Source organism: Puntigrus tetrazona, chromosome 3 (genome assembly GCF_018831695.1).
Source record: "Puntigrus tetrazona isolate hp1 chromosome 3, ASM1883169v1, whole genome shotgun sequence".
NCBI lineage: Eukaryota > Metazoa > Chordata > Actinopteri > Cypriniformes > Cyprinidae > Puntigrus > Puntigrus tetrazona.
The window spans coordinates 10,954,792-10,978,148 of NC_056701.1; the positions used below are offsets into that span (position 1 = coordinate 10,954,792).

Here is a 23,357-nt window from a genome sequence, read left to right on the forward strand (position 1 = left end):
AGGAAAGTCGATGCTTCTTGTGCTCAGCAGAGGGCGCTGTTGTTTTTCTGTAGTTTTTTTTTTTGTAGTTCTTTTATGCGTCTATTCAAATCATCTTACAAATTAGTTATACAACAAAGCTATCTCAAATTTATTCCCCTTCCCTTTTTAATTTAATTTCCATTAATCTCATTTAGATTTGTGTTAGCTAAGCCATGGATGCAAAATATTCTTAGTCTGGGAGTGTCAAACCTTTCACTACAAAATAACTTCATTTAGAGTATATTTATATTTTGTATAAATAAATAGTAAAATATTAAAAAAAGAAATAGTAAATATTAAAATACAAATATACATATATATATATATATATATATATATATATATATATATATATATATATATTATAATTTTTTTTCCATACATTTTTAAAAATACTTTTAAAAATACTTCTTTTTGTTTTAGACATTTGTGAACTGGGTCACACTAACCAGATGAACACTGACCCCTTGATTATTCCCCAAGACCTTTACTTTGTTTTACAGACATGGCAGCAATTAAAAATAGAACTAAACAAAAAAAAACACCACACCACTCATATATCACACATTATTTTTTTGAAATCGTTTATTAGGATACAGAGAGAAATACTTCCTACAGTATCTGCCTTTGTCATCACATGGAATATAAAATTAATACAGTGACTATATAATAATTAGTATAAAGTTTAATGCTACACCAATTCAATTGCTGGTTAAAATACTAAAACACTACATTTTGAATCAACCTAGTGTTTACTAACAGGCAGATTCAGGTTTAGAATGCAAGTCTCTGTTTACAGTTTTAGTATTATGTTTTTTTGTAATTTTTTGTGTGTGTTACTCCTCATTGCTCTTTCTCAAACTTTCCTATCCTCCTTCTCACATCACCCTTACCCTGTTTCCCTCCAACCCCTCCTCCTCTTCCTACTGATCCTTCTTTCGGATGCAGCAGTAGGAGTTTCTGCCCACCCAGAAACCAGGGATGAGCTTCTCTTTGAAACTGGTTGCAAACCGATGGATCAGTTTGGCCTCCTTGGAGCCGTTCTCGCCATCCTCGACCAGGAAAAACTTGATAATGCCAGCTGGCTGGTCAGCGTAGATGCCGATGGTGGGACAGAGGGTAGCCTGGAATTCGACGTTTTCTCCGTTGTGCCAGACATGGTAGCAGGACCCGGCCCAGCCCACACCCCATGACAGGTCATTCTCTCCCAGTCCACACGCACCATCTTTAGCCTTCCTCCCTGCGCTTTCACAGGCTGCCCCAATCACCACCCAGCCCTCGTAGTCCACCTCCCAGTACCCACGACTGCCCAGAAAACCCTCCTTACACAGCACCTTCAGGAGGACATCGTGAAAGTTATCCTCGCGGCAGTCGCGTAGTTACTACATGTTGACCACAACAGCATTGCATTCTGTCATTTACTCACCCTCGTGTCATTTCAAACTTACATAGCTGTCCTTACGGGTTGAACTTGTGAGCGAATTAATCAATCAATCAGGCAAACACATTTCTGGCACAGAAAAAAATTCCCTCGCAAAAACAAAAAAGAAAAAAGTGAGACTAGGACATCTATGATCTATGACTAAGGGAACTGTGAGATGAAGTCATAATCATAACATAAAAACTGAGGGAAAAAAAGGTCATTAGTTCAAAAACCATAACAAAAAGTTGTAATTATGAGATAAAAGATATTATAACAAAATGTTAATATATAATGAAATAGTTTTAATTTATTATTTAAAATGTACTTTTTTGTTTTAATTATGACTCTCATCATTCTAATTTAGAATGGGTTTTTTTTCTCATAATCTCCTAGAATCTCATAATTTTGATTCATGTCATGTCGTTTTTAATTTTTTAAATTGAATTTTTTTTTGTGTGTGAATAGAAGCCTAAAACAAATCTTACATCAAATCATATAAAACAATCATGTCTCTTGAGAAGACTTGGTTTTAATTTAATTTTATGATGTTTTTATGCAGTTCGTGAAGCTTGCAAATGTTAACACGGACTTTAAAACATTAAAATGATTTTTTTTTCTTTAGACTTTCCAATGACTTGAGGGTGAGTAAATGATGACCAAATTATTTTTTGCATGAACTAAGCCTTGAAAACATAAATAAGAAGATAATAATTACTAATGAAGGAAATTAATTAAACGAGCCGTACACATACCTGTGGTGAATGTTCGTATCTCTCTGGCCTGTCTAGAACAGGACACACTTCTTCTGTCATACGTGACACTTTGGATCCACCTTCTGAGAGCCACAACATTTTCTGAGCAGTTCGGTCGTCCAGAGAGAGATTAATCCAGTCTGAGAAAAACATTTCAGAGGTAAATTATAATACAGAACTGTGTAAAAAGTACAAAAACAAGACGATTCCTGTAACATTTGCTCGTACATTTCATCAGCTCAGCTCTGGTGTTGGGTTCAGTGATGTTGGGATCATATGGAGGTGCCTTTTCTGCGACTGAAGAAAGAAGAAAGAGCAAGAGGTCATTATAATTCTATACCATGACTGCATAATCCTATTTAAATGTCAGCTGTCTAATGGAGGCCCAAGCTTCATGTGATTTCCATTGTATTATGATCCTCTCCCGTTAACACTATTAAGACAGCGAGGTGTAAAGACAGCAGCAATCACCTTGAAAAAGTCATGGTAATGATCACACATGCTAACCAAATCGTCAGATTTACATGCTATTTTGATCTGAAATATAAGTGTCTGTTCTATTATAAGACTAGTATGTTCTCCGAACCTTGAATGACTTGTTGATAATGACCTGTGAGGTGGCTTTAGCAGGCATTGAACATGGTGACATTAAAGGTAGCTACACCGCAGTGTTTACAGAGCCTTACTGAATGTGACAAATATTAAAAGAAATAGTTGAACTTCAGTTCACAAATAACATATGCATGACAATCTGAAACTATTAACTCATTGCTAATAAAATCATATTTTATATTTATTTCCCATTAGCACCATTATTTATTTATTTATTCGGGCCAATTTTTGGATGCAGGTTGTGCTCGAAAATTTGATTTATTATATGTGACCATGGACCACAAAACCAATTATTTTTATAGATTTATACATCATCTGAAAGCTGAATAAATACGGTTATTTATTTCCATTGATCCATTGATGTATGGTTTGTTTGATTTGATCTGTAATCTGAAAAAAAAAATCACCTTTAAAGTTGTCCTTTAAAATGCAGTTCTTAGCAATGCGTGTTACTTATAAAAAATTAATTTTTAATATATTTACAGTAAATATGGAACATAGAACATGATCTTTACTTAATATCTTAATGATTTTTAGCAAAAGAAAAAAAAAATCGATAAATTTGACCCAGATGGTGTGTTTTGGCTATTGCTACAAATATACCCCAGGTGCATATATCGCATGAACAATGCCAAAGGCCAATCATAGTGCCAATCACACAGATTTTCCCCATTCGTTCTCTGTTACCCTCAGTATGCTCATTGGGCTCAGGGGAGGCAAAAAGACACTTCCTGCTAATGTAATGTCCCTGTTGGACGGTGTCACTTTTTAAAAAAAATGGTTTAGCGGGTTTGCATGTTTCTGGAGGGAGGGGTTTTGGAGAGCAGCTGTGGCAAAAGGGGGCGCTCTGAGTAAGAGTAGTTTACAGTTACCTGCGGTATTTGCTTCTGCTTTTGATCCTTTTCTTCCTGTAGGGGGGGAACGTGTACATCAGTTAATATCTGAGTCTACCAGCAAACCATTTTAAGCGAAAGCACATGCAGTTTGGAACTGATATTGATGCTGCACAAGCATTCTAGAGTCTTCCCTTTCCTTACATTGCTTTTCTGATCCTCCTTCCTTACCTCTCGTGCGCAATATATCACCCCGCGGTATGCCATTCATCCGCCCCCACTGTTGTTAGCACTGAATCATATAGTTTACCCATGCCTGTCAGGGTTTAGGTTACATCTAAGAAGCATGCTAGGCCTAAACTTACATTCACCATAGACACACATCACAGGCTCTGACAGCAGTTTCCAAGAATACATTTTTGTTTCTGCCACGGTGTTAGTGGTGTTGGCATGTTTATGTCCAGCACTGGGATGCAGGTTTAACACTTTTCCTGTTACTGTTGATTTTCTCAAACACCTTCCGAGAAAGCACTCGGCAAGTCTCTAGCTCAGAGTTCTTTTTTTTTGCTTTTTTTGCCTTCTTTTGTTAACGTGGACAGTAATGTTAGCAGTTGCAAATTATCAGTGGCATTAAGCGGATTGGTGCACTTTTCCCAGTTTAAGTGTGAATTGTATGCGAGTTGCTGCAGCAGATTAGTCACTGTAACAATGAAACTAATTTATCCCCATAATATCTTGCAAACAGGGTGAAGTAGTGGATAAAAATAAGGGCTGAAAAGGAAAAGCAGCTGGTTTGAGCCCAGCAACAAGCATTTATCAACATGTTTTGTATTGTTTCTCAGTTAAATGTCTAGAAATAAAAAAGACAATATGCTAGACAAGTAACACTGCATGATGGTTTATAACGATTAAACATATTTATTATAATATTAAAAAATATCTATTTATTTATCTAATTAATTTTACTACAAAAATAGAATTTATGTTGAAATATTTGGATAAAATGTTAATATTATATATATATATATATATATATAGTATCTATTTTCTTTAACTTCAGTGACATTTTAAGTTTAAAAATGTTAAAAATGGTTTAGGTCTGTACATTTGTGTTTTTTAAATTTAAACTTTAAATCTTATTTTAAGATACACGTTTAAGGCATGTTTTAGCTATTTTATTTTAACATATCTATTTATTTTGTTTATTTAATTTGAAAAATTTTAAGTAAAAAAAGTCTAATTAAAAGTCTTTTTTCCGTTTCTTTTGTCATGTGATTAGGGGAAAAAAGAATTCTCCACAAAGAATTTAGTCTCACATTTCAGTGATATCAGATACCGTCAGCAAAAAAAAAGTCATGCTGTCAGTAATTCTTCAGTCACGTTTAAGCAAGCCTGCGATGATGGTAAAAGCGGTTTGGACTTGAGGCTGTCTTTCGATTGGCTGAGTTGTCCGGGCGGTGGGAGGGGACGGGGGTGACTGACATCACTATACTGGGTCACCTCTAAGTGATCGGGTCAGCTGGGTTTCTGCACAGGACGGGGACTTCTGTACACCTGTTCAAGACCCCCAGCTCTGTTTGTGATCTTGCTGACAATCACTGAGAACAGACTGCTTAGAGGTCACCGTCCTCATCCTCATCCTCATCATCATCTCTATATTCTTTTATTTATTTGTTTTACGCTCTCAGAAAAGGCACAAACTGTCACTGCGGCAATACCTTTTCAAAAAGGTATATAAACTTGTAACATTGATGCATGGCAGTTTTTTTCCCAACATTTAGACAATATAAGGGAATGACCATTTATAGTTTTTCCCCTTTTTCTTTCAGATTGTAAAATGATTTAAATGTCTGTTGCTCATCCTTTCCTGTTTGTTTGTGTAAATTGATGTTATTTTGCCAATCTAAAGACAATTAAATGTTAAAAAGGTACTAATGTGTACCATATTAGGTCTTTTGCATCCTAAAATACCATCTCAGTCACAATTTTGTACCTGAGACACACACATGACCTCCACATATATACAACAGGGAAGCCCTTAAAGGCCATCTAGAAATTATGAGATACATGCTCATCCAAATGGAAGACAAGTAAAAAAAAGTAAATGTCGCAGTCATTAATCTTTCTGCAGTGAATAGATATAGATATAATCCCGGTGCACATATAAACTCCATCGGCTGCTTGGGACTTAAAAGGGGAGTTATAGAGGAATGGATGGCACAGAGCGAAGGGAACAGAGGTGGTAAAGGGATCAGGGCTAAAGATTAGCAACTGCTGCTGACAGGTCACTCCATCAGTCATAGCCTGTTTCAGCCTCTCTTCGGGACCTCTCCCTTATAGGGGCTGGTATGGAGGGAGTCGGGAAGAACGGGAGGGAGGGGTCAAGCATAACAGCCATGGTCATGAAGCAGAGCTCCAAAATAAAACAAATCAGAAAGATCTAAAAATGTCGGATGTGGAGTCTGTGTTCACGCAATCTGAAGCCATGCTGACAGCCCTTCAAGTCAAGGTTTTCTCACTGGTGTGAGATTCAAGCCTGGTGTTTTGTGAGTGGTGACCTGCTGGAGAATGAGCATGAATGCTGTAAACAAGAGGTACATAGAGGGGGTCCACGTGAAAGCCTTGTTTCGAAATCCCCAATGTCTAGTAGGGATCATTCACAAAGCCTTGTTCACGCACGTCTTTCACCGGGCCGACGCTTAACTGTGAAAGACCGATGGCGAATTCAGAAGACATGAGTGTGAAGGTGATGCACTGCAAATAAAATTATTTGTACTGCAAATAATTATAATGGGTTATAGTTTTGTGTTGTTTTTCCTAAAAAAAAACAAATACACGCTCTAAAAATCAGTAGAAAAACAAGAGCTACTTTTAGATTTTTACAAGTACAATGCATGGTGTAAAAAAAAAAATCTCTCTCTCTCTCTCTCTCTCTCTCTCTATAGGGATAAACCCATGATAAATGTATATGTAATTTTTTTACATATTTAAAACAAAAAAATGTTTTTTTATATTAATATATAATATATATATATATATATATATATATATATATATATATATATATATATATATATATATATTATATTACATTACATGTAAAATGTAAGGGCATATTTCTTTCTTCAGCATAAATGTAACAAAATTTAGTGAGGTTTATGCTTACAAAATAAAGTAATAAGTAGCTTTCACATTTTTGTTTTACATTTGACAGATTCTTTGTGATTACGGGCTAAAGTGAATCAAGTGACTGAAAAGGTCAGATCATTCACGAGCAAATCATGAGCATGGCATTGTGGGATATACTTTCTTTTCTACTTTATAATTTCTAAGCTAAACATAAACCCCTGGTTTCACGGACAAGGCTTAAGCCTAGTCTGAAACGTAACAAAATTGCTAAAAGAAACTAAACGATTGCACTGATTAAACCTAAAATATACCAATGCCTTTTGTGTCTCAAGATGGACACCAGTAATGTTTTTTTTAAAGCACTGTCTGTGAAACCAGGCGTAAATGAACCGGTTATCAAATATAAAAAAAATAAAAGTGTTAATGGTATCAACTGGAGCAGCCGTCTGCTGTTGAGTAACTTCGAACTTCGCCTCTTTTTAGCATCAGCAGTTATGTTGATGACCTCAGAGTCTTTGCTGGGCTTTGGTTCGTGATGACAGTGCAGAAAGCAAGCTGTTTGTGTTGGACAAGTCCGTAGCATGCCTAGCCATCCCCTGCCATGCTACGGACATGCTGGTATGATTCATATTTGGTGGCTGGATCAAGGAGACGCTATGCATGATGATTTGAAAGGCAAGGCGATGGCTATGATCTTGTGGCCCCACAAGTGTCGAAAACCACATGTGGAGTGTCGGCCCTCTGTTGATTGCTTACTTGAAACGGGCCCGATGGAAAATAACACGAACAGACAGATGCACAAATAGAGGGATTCATGTCTGTAAAGGGAGATTTCAGAGGTGTGACCCCGCCACAGTCCTGGGAAAGACATCCAACCCGCTCGGATAAGAGACGTTCTCGGATATTGGCTAGATCGGGTCTCTCTTAACAGTGATTGAGTTGGTTTCCATGCTGACTTAGATTGCTGAGAATTAAGCACTCACGGAGCATCATGCTAGCCTTGCCAGATACTGCCATGCCCAGTAAGCCAGACCCAGCTTGGCTAAATCTCAGAAGGCATAAATAAAACAAGGCTAGTAGAGCCGTGGAGATGAGTTACACTGGTGGGTTTTACACTTCATTACCCCTGTGATCAAGAAGGCGGCATGTCATCATTGATAAGTTAATAAGAAACCGGCAGGGGCCTCCTTTCATCTTTTAATGAGGTGCAAGGGGGTCCTAACAAGGAGAAAAGCAGTACTAAAATCATATTATATTATTACTTTTAGCTTATTAAGGTGCTAAGAAGCAATTAATCTATTGTGTTATATTATATTTAAAATTGTGCTTATTTAAAATTGCGCATATTTATAGGAGGGTCCGAACAAGGTGATATTATATTGTATTGTAGCATAATAATATAATATTATTTTTTAAAATAATATGTTTATGAACAAATAAATATTACAAATGGAAATATAACATTTTCAAATGAAAGTACAACTAAAATGTAAAAGAAATTGAGAGGGGGAGGGAGAGAGCGAGAGAGTTGTTGAGATGACAGATGAGGGAGACATGTGAAAGTAGAAGGGTGAAAGAGGTACCGTGCAACTATATTAACACCTGAAAGAAGATTCATCTGATGAATGCTTGTCATTTCACTGGTATATCAATCTTACTGCATGATATTGAAATTGGAAACATTTTTAAAATATCCAGTGGTTTTTTACTGGCAGGCATGCAAAAAATATCAAGCACAGCTTAAAGCTTTCCATATGTGTATATATGCATTTGACCTCTTTAAAGTACTTAAAATAGTACGTATCTCTACAGAGGTTTTGACAACATGCTTACCTCAAAATATATGCAGACTCGAGGGAGGGTACAAGGTCTTGTATGGCCATCCCTCTTATAATAATTTGTTGTCAATAGACTGAGCATAGCAGCTGCTAAACTCTTTGTCACTGTAAAGACTATTATTATTTTCCTGTGAGATGTTAAGCTGTGCACAAGAGCCTGGAGAGTAACAGCATGACAATAATGTTCAAGGTGCCCTCTTCTCGTGCTGTCGCCCATTAGTCTTTTCTGTGCACCTTCGATCTGGGCTGTCTCAGAGTATACACAAACTGTCGGAATAACCCTCCATCAAGTCAGCATTGTGGTGACACTTTTAGTTTGTGTACTGTCACCAGCACTGTAAATACTGCAGGTCTCAAGCACGAAGACTGCAAGTGTCTAGAAAGATGTCTGCTTGCCTCACCAGGTGCATACCAGAGTCTGAGATGAATTATTTATTACATTTGAGAGACACACACATGTTCGAGTAGCGTCTAACTAAATAGGGACATCCTATAGACTTCTGTTGTTTTCAGGTGCAACAAGTTAGAAACAGTAATCTAATCCTAATCGCTGACATATTATATATATATATATATATATATATATATATATATATATATATATATATATATATATATATATAAAAAAATTTTTTTATTGCATTTAAGTACATCTGAAAATTTTGGGAGTTTGTTTTCTGTTTTTGCACACTACAGGGTACATAATTGTCTCCAAAATATGGCTAAATTGGTGCACACACACACATACACATATATACATGATATTTTACTTTGTTTTTCTGTCGGTCTATTTCAGTACCACATGCAGCAGGCATTCGTATTTTGTGATGTACCAAGAAGACAAAGAGAAAAATACTTTAAATAAAATAAACAAATTATTAAGATAATTATGCATACAATGCAATATGTATAAAAATAAATTAAATAAAATGTTTATAATTAAATTTAAATAATAAAAATATTTAAAAAGTAAAATGAAGTTGTTTGTCCATTTTACCCTGTCATTTACAAGAATTATTTTAAATAAATATAATAATAAAATACTCACTGTCTAATATCTAATCAGATTTTTGTGCTTCCCTTACATAAATTTGCTATTTTTCTATGTCTATATTATGATTTATTTTGCATTTCGTTTTATTATTTCTATACTATTTTATTTTACAATGTCAGTTTTCTCGAGTCAATTTTAGCGCCTTCTTTGCATACAAGTTAAGGTACAAATGCACAACAAAAAGCTGCTGAAGTTTTACTTGTATATCTGCTATTGCCAGAATAAAAAAATAAATATAAAACAACTTCTAATGATGCATCAGTAGCAAGTCACCATGAATGGGTTCTGGCACACAGGTGAGCCTGTCCTGCTGATAATGAACTGAGATAGGTGATGCAATGAGAGCAGCCCTTACCTGCTTTCTTCACTTCAGGCATGATTCCGTTGGTGCTTGGGGTACTACTGGGCATCGCTGGGCTGGATGAGCGTCTTTCGACTCTGAGTCTCTCTGTCTCTGGGTCACCCTTCTTATTCACTCCGTGAAAAAGGGGGAGGAAAAGACACTGTCAAAGGGGAGGGGGGGGGTCTGTATGTGGTGGAGGTCCATCCTGTTACCTAAAGGACTCACGTGTTACCATCAGATGAGGTAATGAAACGATATCCCACAAACATACACAGCTGGGTCATTCTATAGAAATGTGCATTTTTAGTATGGCAAGATAAACCTAAAAGATCAATTCAAACTTAGACCACGTTATTAGATTGCCTTTGGACTTTATGAATAGATTTAAATGACAGCTTTTTTTATGCCATTATTTCAAATTATTTCATTTTTTATTTTCATATACCATTTTTTTGTCACTGGTGTCACCTTCTTTAGCAATATTAGAAGATTTTATTAAATATTATTTCTTGATTTTATTTTCAACACACGTATTAAGAGTTGCCAAAACAACTGAAAATGCAAGAAATAAGAAGATTGTGTTTTATTCATTTAATGTGAAAGAAAAAACAATACATTAACACCAGTGACGCAATGAATCACCGGAGACCTGATATTCTGATCTTCAGTGGTGTTACCAATAACACCAGAAACAAATTTCATGAAAAAAATGCATTTTACAAAATGTCTGCTGCAAGTTATGAAACCATATGTTGTCAATCATGGTAAACTCACTAAATTAAGTAGTTTAAGCCATTTGTATTGTTTTTTTTTTTTTTTTTTTTACAATTCTATAACAATAAATAGTTCAACAGTGATGTCATATGAAATTGTGAGATAAATGAGAACATTTCTGATAACTGAAAAAAACTGTGGACTTAACTTGGGCCTTTTTTCCTTTTAGTAAAGGATGAAGTCAAGTGAAGTCATTTTTTTTAATCAAAATAACAGATTTTTGTTAAACAGTAACCCCAGTGACACAACTTCAGGGGACCGCTGTTTTAATTATATATTTTATAATATTATTTTATTTAGCATTTTGTTTCATTGTGCCATTTATATCATATATTTGATAGTAACGAATACATTGTTCTATTTTAAATGGTAAAAAACATTTAAATTTTCACCTCAGAATAAAGCACTTTTTTACATGTCTATGGGGACAAGCTGTTTTGTGGTGCTTGGAATTTTTTTAATCATTAAATAAAAACAAATTTTGCTGCATCGATGGCTCAAGAAGGTTTTATTGTTCAAATAACATATTGTTTCATTTTAATATATATATATATATATATATATATATATATATTATATATATATATATATATATATATATATATTAACCCTACTGTGCTTTTAATTTGTAATTCATTCTGTAAAGGCCAGGGACAGAAAAATGTACGTTTCTGTAGATTGTGATTATGAATCTAAATATATTCAGTGCCGTATTTCAGCTTATTTCACTGAAGAAGATTTAGAAAGTGTTTGTTTATACCAGAAGAAGACAGAATGGCTTCCTTGACCTCAGAGTTCAGCAGGGGTCTGACACTGCACTCACATTACTGCCACGTCTGAAGGACATCTTCACACGCAAACCAAGGCATATTTTGTTTACATTGCGTAGCTATGCATCCACAGCGGCTTTGCTAATACTGAGGTATCAGAACATTTTAACTTTACAAATGGCTCAGAAGGGAGACTATGATTTAGACTAATCTTACCTCACACTGAACACAGACTGAAAGATTTACAGAAACTGCCTGTAGTTGCAGCAAACCTCGCGTCAAAGCTCACGACGCCTCCCAAAAAAAAAAAAGCATCAGATTCTTATTCAAAGGGAAGGGTAGGAAAAACAGCAAAGCTGTACTAATCTAAAGTGGAGCCACTGATCCGTATTACATGACATTATCACTCAGTAATGAGAGACGTTTCTCCGTCTCAAATCTGTGAGTAAATCACGCGGGGACTCTTTAATGCTTGAATGTCGATTATGTCAGTGTCTGGCCTGTTCCTGGTTCCTGATAAACCAGACAGGTGTATTCCTCGCCCCTCAGACGCTCAGTCTTTTCTCACTCTTCCTCTTAGCACCTCTGTTCTCTCTTTATCGTTGTAATGAGAAACAGCTTCCCTTCCATGGAGCACTCCCTGCGCTTTGAAGACTTGTAAGTTAGGCGGTGGAATTTTAATAGGTGGCAACTGTATGCTATCTTTAGCTAAAATACAGAGCATTGTGTGGGTATGTGAATGTATAGGACGTTTTAAGAGACACCCTAACCATGCCTCCCTCTGAAATAGCATGGGCGGAATGACAATGATTTGTAGGCTAACCTGTACATAGTTGGACACTGTTTGTGTACTAGTCTGTTCTGTATAAATCAGATCACACTATGTATGACCGCATTGCTTATTTTAGTTGTTTGATGCTAGTTACCTGTGATTTATGCATAACAGACTAAAAGATGACAGTAAATTATGTGCAATTAAAATAGTAATCATGATAGATAGATAGATAGATAGATAGATAGATAGATAGATAGATAGATAGATAGATAGATAGATAGATAGATAGATAGATAGAGTACAACTCTAGGTTGCCCAAAGTGCTTCAAATACGTAAAAACAGTCACCAATAAATACACAGATCAAATAACCTGAAATAACTAAACCTGTATCACAACAATTCCTCATTAGTCTTTCAAAGATGTGCTTTTAACATAACTTTGAAAACCTATCACTATATATATTTATAGAAAATCACTGACCATTTGACCAATGTGAACTAAACACAAGCTCAGAATACTTCAAATCACTCTGGCATCCCTGGCAGGTGTACTCCGGGTAACAGGTAGTAATAGTGCCACAACTGGTCACATAGTGAGAGGATGTGAGATTTATGACTCTCCGCTGACAGAGGTCTCTCCAAAACTGAGGTTTCTGTTTACTTTTCCTGCTATATGTATTGCTGCAGTCTCATATGTCAAGCAGTTCAAGTGAAGTGGACTGAGAATCAGATGTTAGCAAAGGCCGAGCAACTGACACACCTTGCATCTCCCGAAAATTAAACCTTATTTTGCTGATGTTTAGTGTCCTAAATGCAATACGGATTAAGTGAAACTAGCATGTCATATTGTGTCAATTCCTCTCATGTCATGTGTTTGGAAAAGTACAGCGACGGGTGAAGAGAGACAGAGTGAGCGAGAAAGAAATGCACTTTGACACACACACCTCTGTTCTGTCTCAGTTTCAACCATGTGCTTCTTGGCATCCACACATTCATCATGCGATGATAGATCTATGCTGAATTGGATCTCTACCTAAAGAAAAATCACAAGTTGCCCAACGTCATACGTTTGCAGACAGATAAACGCTTGAGATTTGTAAAGCCAGATGCACAACTTTTTAAGAAACAAATCAACATCTCCTGCTGCGTTGCCCTTTGACCTGGTACATTTTAGCCCACCCGAGCTGCTTACAGAGGCCTGTAAGCAAAAAGGTGCCAGACCTTTACATACCAGCAGATCCTTTTACTTCCAAATGACTTTGAAATTCATTCAAGCTCTCTCCTCCTTGCTTTAGAGTTTAACTGTGACATTGACTTTGGCCTGAAACTGTGATTGATTGCGATCATCGACTTGTAGATGTCCCGCTCCACGGGACTGCAAAATCTTTCAGAGGACACGGCTGGGTGGTGTAGTTAAGGGTTTAGGGGAACACGGCAGAGTGTTGTCGGCGCTGAGCCTCATAAGATCCAGATTTTCCACACACTGCCAAAGCTACAGATGAACGGGCCCAAGACAAACAGACCGACAAGCATGAGAATGACTGACAGCTGACAAAGATAGCCCCGGGTCTGCGGGAAGCTGGTCTAGAACATTCTCTCCCCAGGTTCCCTTCTGTTTACGACACACACTAACAGCCGTGCGATTAGCAACCTCTTATGAAGCAGGATGGATAAAATCATGTTTGTCAAAGGTCAAGTTTTGTTTTCAAAGCTGCCATTTGTCTGAATCTTAATGAACATAAAATAGGGCATATTTTGTCTAAAGCCTATGAAATATGATCTAATTAATACTAAATAATCGTTGAAATTTTAGCTATGCTGGTAACCTACCTTCCACTTTAAGCAATTATACTAATGTGTTTCTATTTGTAACTGTGTATTGAATGTAATTTATTCCTGAGATGGCAAAGCGTCTATTACTTTACTCTTCAGTGCCACGTGAATCTATGCTGATGATTTGCTGCTCAAGAAACCTTTTACAGTATTATCAATGTTAAAAAAACAGTTGTGCTGCTCAATAATTTTGTGGAAATAGTGATGCATTGTTTACAATATTTTTGATTTAATAAAAGTTAAAATAACCAGCGTTTATGAAATAAAAAAACTTTTGATCAATGCAATGCATCCTTACCGAATAAACGTATTGATAAAAAAAAACAACTTACTGCTCTTAAACTTTTCGATTATAGGCCTAATGTAGAATATTTATCTTCACTTTCAAACTGTTTATTTCTTTTAAGAGTCATTGTCAGTACATCTGTCTCAGCCAATCAGGAAGATTTAAAAAAATCCACCTTATTTTCACCCTAAGAGTGGATGTGGTCATTTGCAAATTTTATGGGTCTGGCTTCTGGTGTCAACGGCAATCTGCTTGATAGTCTCACAATATTATTTTAATTATGAACACACTGGTTTGTAGTTTACTGCAAGTTATTATTCTTCTCATTATAATATTTTCTCTACTTCATCAAGGCTTACTTCCATGCTGAAAAATACAGTGGTTGTTTTACAATATCATGTTGTTAAAACATACAAACTTTAAGTCCTTTGGCTATAACAATGTCCATTTTATCATTTTAGCTGATTTAATACCTTTGACTTACATAAGTATATTAGTCAAGCGGAACGCTTTTTTAACTTCACTTTATTGAAAACAAAATATTTGTTTTAATTCAAAAGAGAGCTTTGTTACCTTAAGAGAACTTAAAGTTTTTGTGATTACATTTTCCCTGCAGAAATGTTAGGTTTATATTAGTTTAGTATTGAGCTTACAGCATAAAAACGATGAAAAGATATGTGGTTTACAGTAGATGACTAGTTATTTATGGCATCAAGGTGCAGAGAGGTGTGGTATTACCAGCATCAACATGATTCAAAACAAACCAGCTCAAATGGCACTGGGCCGGGAAACAAGACTAAGAGCTACAGATAAGAGAATGAAGAGATAAACTTTTAAAGCTCTGCATCCAGCGATCATCCGTTTGAAAACACCTGTATTATTATTTATGGATGGCATTATTTCTAGTAAATAACCGTGCTGACAACTTCAACGGTCATCAAATTATTTTATTAAATCAGTAGTAAAAACGTAATCCAACAATACAGTTATAAGTTAAGTTTTTCGATCATTATCTCTTTAGAAGGATCTTTTTTTTTGTAAGTGTATGTATCATTATGCCAGTCAATGAACTCAAAATCCGCTTTAAATTATTATTATGTACAACACAGGAGTTTGTTGCCATGGGAATCATCGTCCTCCGCCATTGGCTGCCCCACCTCCGGCGCCGCCCCCAGACTGATCCTGAGCTCCAGACATCATCAGGAAAAGAACGAGAGGGACAATATACATCCACTGTTGATGAAAGGGAAAAGAGAAACACAACAGAAAGTTTTTACACATTTATACGCAGTTAAAAAAATGATTGCAACACGACGGTTCCTCTCCAGAGTCAATGTTTAGGTGCAAAACAATCAAGCCACTGAATTAATTGGTTTCCCCAAGCAAATCATTTTCAGTTTCATCCTTCCTTGCTCTCTCACTGTCCAACCTCCACCACTTACTGCTCCTTACAAAACACTTTCCACCGGGAAGGAGAAATTAGGAGAAATGAGACTGAAAAAACAGGAAAGAGTGAGGCAAGCAGCGTGGGTCATGAACATCTCGGAGACTACAATCAACTGCTAAAATTACCGGCCTACCTAACTGGGAGGCCCCTATTTAAAACAAAACACCACTGATCTGGTCATGACCCAGCAGGAAACGTACAAAAAAAAAAAAAAAAAAAAACGTAAGAAGGACGCACATGAACAACTGAACACCAAGCTGAAACACAGGAAGAATCAGAGGATTTGAGTTTGTATGTATGTGGAAGCGTGTGCCGGCCCATATACACACACAACATTGAGAAATGCAGCTGGAGTGACAGAGTAACCAAGTAGGCTAAAATGAGATTTCAGTACTTGAAATGAATGGAAATCAGCTCTGCTCTCTGGCGCCCCCTGGTGGGGTTTGTGCTGAACTGGTGGCCATGAGGAACACTGCACCTCCCAGAATCAAATACCACTGGAACACAGCACAGACCGGCACAAAGTCAGCACAGACACAGCACAGTCACAGCATAGTGAATGCAGAACAGCCGAGCACGACACGCGGCTGCTGGAGAATTAAGACACCGGTCTCGAAAAGGGACATTAGTACTGGGAGGAGTATTCGGGACCAGCAGCTTCAACGCGGAGCAGAGCAGCAAATGAAACAATGGTTAGCTCAAAATACAACACACGAAAACACACAGGAACGGTCAGCTTAGGCACCGCAGCCGGTTAGTTCCAGAAGACAAATTGTTAATCAAACACAAGTAACAAACAAATATGCCAATTCAAAAGAGACAGTAGAGCAACAACAAAAAAAAAAACTATTAGCAGGAATGGAGGTCATTTGGACAGGAGATGAAATAAAGGATAAGAGGAGATTAATGTAATAATACAAAACCTACCTACCTAGATAGGTGGGGAAAATGATCATGTTAATAATTAGTCAAATGCAAACATATTTATGTGAACAGAAACCTAAAGTAAAAACTGGCAAAACAGCAATGTAACGTGTCATAATGAAAAACTAAAAATACTCACATATTTGGCAAAGAAGGATTTCTGCTCTTGTGGGTTTTTGCCCTTCTTTTCCATTTCTTGTTCCATCCTCTCAATGTAGGGTGCTGTTTCAGGTCTAAATCAAAGCCAGAGAGACACACTCATTTCCAGATGAGCTGATAATAACAATGCAATTTGTGAGTGTAGTGTCTACCTATTCTACCCTATGATTTATTTATCTATGGTCAAATAACATAGTACAAACTCTTTTTTTAAGGTTTCCCCAATAAGTCTTTCAACTATTTACAGATAGTTATGATAAGAATCCTTTTTAAAATACAACCACAATCCACAATCATTCAATATTGTTCTGGATAAAATGGACCTTGGAGTCAGAAAAAAGTAACACAAGTATCAATCTGAGAGTGTGAGTGAGTGAGTGTGTGTGTGTGTGTGTGTGTGTGTGTGTGTGTGTGAACTCACGCAGGTGCAGTGACTGGCGCCACAACACTTATTGTTGTATTAAACACTTCCAGGTCAACCTCATCCTCCACTTCTATCCCATGACATGACCCAGGAACTGTAACTATGGAAATGCCAATGATATATCCGCTGACGTCAGTGTGAAGGGTGATGACATCACTGAGGTGGGACTCTACTAGCGAGCACTTGGGAAAAAAATAAAATAAAATCAAGACAAGAATTCATAGCTAAAAATGTCATACAATATAACAATGTCTACATTTACACACACACTGCACCTAAACCTTAATATTTTGAAATTCTACAATAACACACACACACACACACATATATATACATATATGTGGGTGTGTGTTGACTTACAGCTCTAACGAATGTAGTAAGGTAACCCTCAGACTGTCTCTCTGTCTGTCTGTCCACCTGCAGAGAGACTCTAGGCACTCGAATCCTGTACAGACCATCAACTGCTGCCACATCCTGAAGCACATAGACCGAGAAAAACCACATTATACCAGAGAGACAGCAGATAGGCTTCACTCATTTCACCATGACATTCATTCCTCCATAGCCACAAAGACCCTTGCTTTCCTACAAACTGCCTCTTCTCACCTTCAGTGCACTCCTGTCTTTCTCAGAGAGCTGGTTTTGGGAGAGATACACACCGTTTTCTCTTCCATCCCTGAACTGCAGGGCACCACGAAGGCGAAATTTGGGGACATCATCTAAAACAAAGACAAACAGTGAGTAAACTGCAAAGAGAGACACACACACACACACACACACACACACACACACACACACACACATACATATATATATATATATATATATATATATATATATATATATATATATATATATCCTATATATATATATAACACAATGACCTTATTACTCACCCACTTCAAATGAGTGCTCTAATGGCACAGAGAATCCGCTAAAATCGGTGTCCACCGCATCTCCTGACTGGCAGAAAAAAACCCATTCACATTCATTCATTTGCATTCAGTTTAGACAGCAGGCTAGCATGCTAACAAGCTTCCTACGCAAGGCAGCACATACACGTAAAATACACATCACGTGAACGTGGGGTTTCACAGATATATTAGACTTACCCTTCGACCATTATTGCATTCGCCAGATTGTGTCCATAACAGCGTTACAGTTGACAAGACGAACAGAAAAGGCGACAAGACTCTTAACGTTGCCATTTTGTCGCAAGCCTTGAAAGACTTCCCCTCTGTGTACCGGAAGTGCAGCGTTTCAAAAGAAAATTCGTGAGAAATTGTAAAGATGCCGATTGTAGCACACTTACACGGTGCATAATAATTCTTATATTAATGCGCTATTTTTTATAATCATTAATATGTTTTCCTGATAATTGTGCTTTGTCTTCGTTAACCACTAGAATGAACTAACGTTAGAGAAAATTTGCCAGATCTCGCTACAAAAACAAATCCTTTTGCTTAGTGCATTTGTATAATAATTAAATGTAATAAAAAGAACAATAAAAACAGTTTACACTAGTATTATATGGTGACCTTGTGGCACGTTACATGTAATTACTATTACATATGACAATAAATTGCGTAAAATTAAATGCAAGTAATCCCAAATCCTTATCCTAATCTCAACCAAACAGTAAGTACAGGCAGTTAGAAAATACAAATAATTATTAATTAAAATTAATACTACTCAATACTTAGATGCATACTTACAATGTAACAGCGACACAAATAAAGTTTAACCCTGCTTTCTGAAAATAAAAAAATACAACAAATGCACGCACGTTTCTTTAGAACTCAAACACGCATATCTGGAGCGGACCTGGCAACATCGCACGCAGAGCTGCGGTTGTTTGTGTTACGGGGCGCTAGAGGGCGCTGTGCGCGGCAGAGACAGTCAGCTTTAAGAGAGGCTCAAAGTCTCCGTTCTTTCGCCGGGCGCAGTGGCGTGCGCCTGTAATCCAAGCTGCTGGGAGGCTGAGGCTGGCGGACCGCTTGAGCTCAGGGGTTCTGGGCTGCTGTGGACTATGCCGATCGGGTGTCCGCACTAAGTTCGGTATCGATATGGTGCTCCTGAGGGAGCTCGGGACCACCAGGTCGTCTAAGGAGGGGTGAACCGGCCCAGGTCGGAAACGGAGCAGGTCAAAGCCCCCGTGCCGATCAGTAGTGGGATCGCGCCTGTGAATAGACACTGCAGTGCAGCCTGAGCAATATAGCGGGACTCAGTCTTTTGTGTTTTTCATCACTTTCTCTTTTTAAATAGAATTAAAGGAATGTATTAGCGAGCGCATGTAGTTTTAGTTTTAACTTTTAATGTTATTTGGTACTTCAGTCAACGTTGTGTTTCTTTTAAATTAAAAATAGGCAGATTTGTGCGTTTTATTGGCAGTATTGCATTAAAATTGGGTTGATTTTATTGTCATTTTACTGGTCAGAAAATATGTGATGTACTGCCCCCTATGTGTACGAAATTGAAATTACACCTAAATTTTGTGCATCATTAAGCACGAAACCAGTAGGAGTCGCTGCGCGCATTTTTTTTTAAAATTCATTTCATGGCAGTGATTTTTTATGATCAACAGCGGCATTTTTTTTTAAATAGATATCAGTTTATGATTACGTTATCATTAGTCTACAATCAACATGGTTTACTGTAAGACAACCATGTCTTTTCCAAAAGACATTAACGGGCAAACTGGGCCAAAACACATTCTTGAAAAGGAGAGAGATCTTTACTGTACGCGAGGATTCAATAAATACGTGCGATCATTGACAGGGTCCTCTCTGTTGTGTTTAACCTCATTCTACCTGTTATCACAAGGACATGATAAAATGTAATGACTGCAGATGGACACTAGAGAGTGGTTTAGTTACACAGGAGATTGTTCCCACATTGGTAGAGCACATTTTCACATGGCTCAAGTCATATGACAAGACCTTTCCATTAATCTCAAATTCCTGCAATCATTATTATTGTAGGATCTTACTGTCAGTATTTGAAATTCTGCTATTAAAACCTGTCTCTAAAACATATATATATATACAGTATATATATATATATATATATATATATATATATATATATATATATATATATATATATATATATATATATATATATATATATATATATATATATATATATATATATATATATATATATAAACGTATAAGTATGATGTGATAAAATGAGGCATATAATACATGATGTGTGGAGAAAACCATGAAAGCTAATAACATGCAAAAAATGTAAAAATATGATATGTGCATTTAGCAATTATAGGTGCTTAATTTAGTTATGAAGATGTCCTTTTCATCACTCTGATATAAAACACACGAAATAACTTGATGTGGTGAAAATAACAAGGTGGTGAAAATATTTGACTTGTATGTTTATATAGGCTAATTTGTAAATAACTAGTCACGGAAAATGACAAATTTTAATAAACAAGACACAGTGTGGGAAATGTTTTTTTGAGTTTATTTCTCAAAAGTCCACAGGGCCAGAAGTGAATGTAATGTAATGTATAATATGGCCTAATTATTTAGTGATGTTGTCTTTGGGTCTGACATATAGCCTATATGTAATAAAATGTTTAAGCCGTAACAGACATGGCCAAAAAATATCAGTGTTCCCCAACCCTTACTAATTCGCCTGACCATCTGTCAAGGTAGTAAACCTGTAAGATAATAACCGCGTTGGCATCAGTTCCGGAATGAACCGTAATGATCCGCCATCTTAGATCGATTACAATCAATTACAGTAGCACACAGTTGTTGTGCTCCACAAACTCATTTTGTTCGGCGCGGTTCTGTTCTTATTATACTGTAAATCAAAGCTAACGCTTGTCTTGCGGTCTTTCTCCCAATCAATAGCGTACCTGTTTGCGCAACCTGGTACGGGATTCCCATTAAGATCCGAGGCAGGAGAAAAACAAACACACGCGCGCCCTTTCAATTACATTAATCAGACGGCGGTGAGGTAAGCGATACAGCGTGGCGTATCGGCATTTCCATAACTGAACATGTAAGAGCGCCCGTGTGATTAATAGACCGTTTCAGCAGAAGGGCTTGTGATTTCCAACACATTCCTACTTTGAAATGAATACACACCTCTTCCATCTAGTCATTGCCGTCTGTCAGCACGCCCTCAGACAATGGTACAGCCCCACACTCCTGCAGGCCTATAATTAGCCGTCTCCTCACTGTAAAGGCATGTGTGCTACTCGTGCCTTGACATTTCGCAAAGTTTCACGACGACACGTCGTTCTGCTCTTATACGCTTTGACATATGATTTATATTTTCTTTACCGGGCGCTTATTACGCGTAATTGAGTCAAATAAATTAAGTTAGCACTCTACCAAGCATATGGTATCTTGTTTCCTGCCCGTTGTCTTCCAGTATATCACTTTCCTTTCCACCGCATATGTCTTGCGCTTGTACGTGCGTCTCTTCTGTCTCTTCTCCTCCGTAGTATTTCTCTTTTTCCCTTTCTCATTGACACCTGCCTCTCAAGTTGCACTTTCTATAAATAGCACAGTTTGTGCCCAGTCTTCTCTCCCCCGAATTAAAGTTCAAAAGAGCATTTAGTGGCGTGTCAAGATTAATAGAGAGTCACTGAACTTTCACACCCGGGGCACGGCTAAACTCTGACCTCTAACAGGTTTACCTTTAAAGAAATCTGTACACCATACACAGGATATTTTGTGATATCATATTATTTATGTCTTATTTATTTTGCTTATATCTAAATAGCAGTTTTTTCAACAATGTATATGTTTGCTGCCAGCTATTATTAATTTAATAATACATACATGCTAAATAAAGTATTAACAAAATCTTGGTGACTTGGTGTTTGAATGGTAGTGTATTAATGTAAAGTTACAGTATACAGGCCTTTGAATGCTTGGATCTGATTGGCTAATAAATGTTCTAAGGTGTGCAATTATTTTCAAGGAAACACATGGTTTAAGTAGTTTCAGACTTTTGTTAGATCAACAGTCTTCTGCCATTTTAGAGAGCTATTTTTATTTTCTTTGTGCACAAAAAGTATTCTTGTAGCTTTCAATATTCAAGTTGACACACTGATGTCACATGGACTGTCTTTGGGTCTGGGGAACATTTCAATTGCATTGCTTTCTATGCGGGGTCATTTTGTAATGTTTTTATGAAGTTATGTTGTCAAAATATCTTGTTATTGCATATTTGGGTGATTATTGTGTAACCTGGGGCCAGGTGCACATCATCTCATTCTTTTTATTAAAGACTGGGTATATATTTTTTTATTAATTTAATACATCAAACTCGTATTTATGACTTAACATAGAGGCAAAGTTTATGCAACTGGCCAGCTACCAAAGCACACAAAGCTTCAGTTTAACTGCTTTCATTCGGCGTTTAGCCTTATTATTTGTAAAACACAGTCAGCGTGTGTCCTGTGGAGGTCTATGAGACAGGCCAGACATTAAATGAGCAGAACTGTCCGCACTTATACTTGTTGAAAACGAAGGAGTGGTTATAGAGCTATGAGGTCAAAGGTCAGCCTGTTAAACCTAGTTAACCTCTGACAGCATTTCATGCGGCCTGATTCTGTCCTTGACAAGCCTTCCTGATTTTCTGATGTAAGAATCACTTCATAGATAGACACAGGTGTCAAGAAGCTCCACGGTAATGTGCTTCAAACAGGCTGTCAGTTAAAATATCTGTGAGCATGTCATGCCATTAACGAAGAGCCAGTTTCAAACCGTTTCAAGATAAGCAATTAACATAGAGACACCCTGTTTGTTATAATGTTAAACTTTTTTCACCCTTGTCTCTGTCTTTCGTCTGCTCCTCATGTCCAAGTTGTATTCCCTCAAGATCTCAAGTAACACCCGTTCTGTCGCTCTCTCTCCTTGTAACGCTCTTTTCTCTCCTCACCCACCCTCCTCTATCTTTTTCAAGGATGGGGACGACA

The 23,357-nt window shown here is 37.0% G+C and overlaps 2 protein-coding genes across 4 annotated transcripts; both read right to left on the reverse strand.

Annotated features, from left to right (window-relative positions):
• Positions 1-500: 500 nt before the first annotated feature.
• On the reverse strand, positions 501-10,134 carry zgc:195001 (uncharacterized protein LOC567531 homolog). 2 transcript variants are annotated; one of them, XM_043229402.1, is made up of 5 exons: positions 10,018-10,134; positions 3,681-3,716; positions 2,425-2,493; positions 2,197-2,336; positions 501-1,355 (listed from the first exon to the last, which is right to left on the reverse strand). In XM_043229402.1, exons 1-5 carry the CDS (start codon positions 10,070-10,072, stop codon positions 945-947), a joined length of 711 nt encoding a protein of 236 aa, XP_043085337.1. In that variant the 5' UTR covers positions 10,073-10,134; the 3' UTR covers positions 501-944. The 2 variants fall into 2 exon arrangements, with proteins under 2 accessions (XP_043085337.1, XP_043085342.1); XM_043229407.1 differs by lacking the exon at positions 3,681-3,716 and having other exon boundaries at positions 10,018-10,128.
• Positions 10,135-15,373: 5,239 nt separating this feature from the next.
• Positions 15,374-18,654, reverse strand: emc10 (ER membrane protein complex subunit 10). 2 transcript variants are annotated; one of them, XM_043225940.1, is made up of 8 exons: positions 18,511-18,654; positions 18,295-18,361; positions 18,005-18,117; positions 17,759-17,872; positions 17,396-17,580; positions 16,955-17,048; positions 16,286-16,388; positions 15,374-15,677 (listed from the first exon to the last, which is right to left on the reverse strand). In XM_043225940.1, the coding sequence occupies exons 1-7, from the start codon at positions 18,604-18,606 to the stop codon at positions 16,302-16,304; spliced, it is 756 nt and encodes a 251-aa protein (XP_043081875.1). In that variant the 5' UTR covers positions 18,607-18,654; the 3' UTR covers positions 15,374-15,677; positions 16,286-16,301. The 2 variants fall into 2 exon arrangements, with proteins under 2 accessions (XP_043081875.1, XP_043081867.1); XM_043225932.1 differs by lacking the exon at positions 16,286-16,388.
• Between the last annotated feature and the right edge of the window lie 4,703 nt (positions 18,655-23,357).

Bases quoted from the DNA above. Each gene is read 5' to 3' on its own strand.
- zgc:195001 (XM_043229402.1), bottom strand. From the start codon at position 10,072: ATGCCCAGTAGTACCCCAAGCACCAACGGAATCATGCCTGAAGTGAAG. The intron at 2,337-2,424 runs GTACGAGCAAAT...TGTTTTTCTCAG, and splicing joins CAGAGCTGAGCTGATGAAAT to ACTGGATTAATCTCTCTCTG. The intron at 1,356-2,196 runs GTATGTGTACGG...GTCCTCCTGAAG, and splicing joins GATACGAACATTCACCACAG to GTGCTGTGTAAGGAGGGTTT.
- emc10 (XM_043225932.1), bottom strand. From the start codon at position 18,606: ATGGCAACGTTAAGAGTCTTGTCGCCTTTTCTGTTCGTCTTGTCAACT. The intron at 18,118-18,294 runs GTGAGTAATAAG...TCTTTGTTTTAG, and splicing joins AGAGCACTCATTTGAAGTGG to ATGATGTCCCCAAATTTCGC. The intron at 15,678-16,954 runs GTGAGTATTTTT...TTTCATCAACAG, and splicing joins AATCCTTCTTTGCCAAATAT to TGGATGTATATTGTCCCTCT.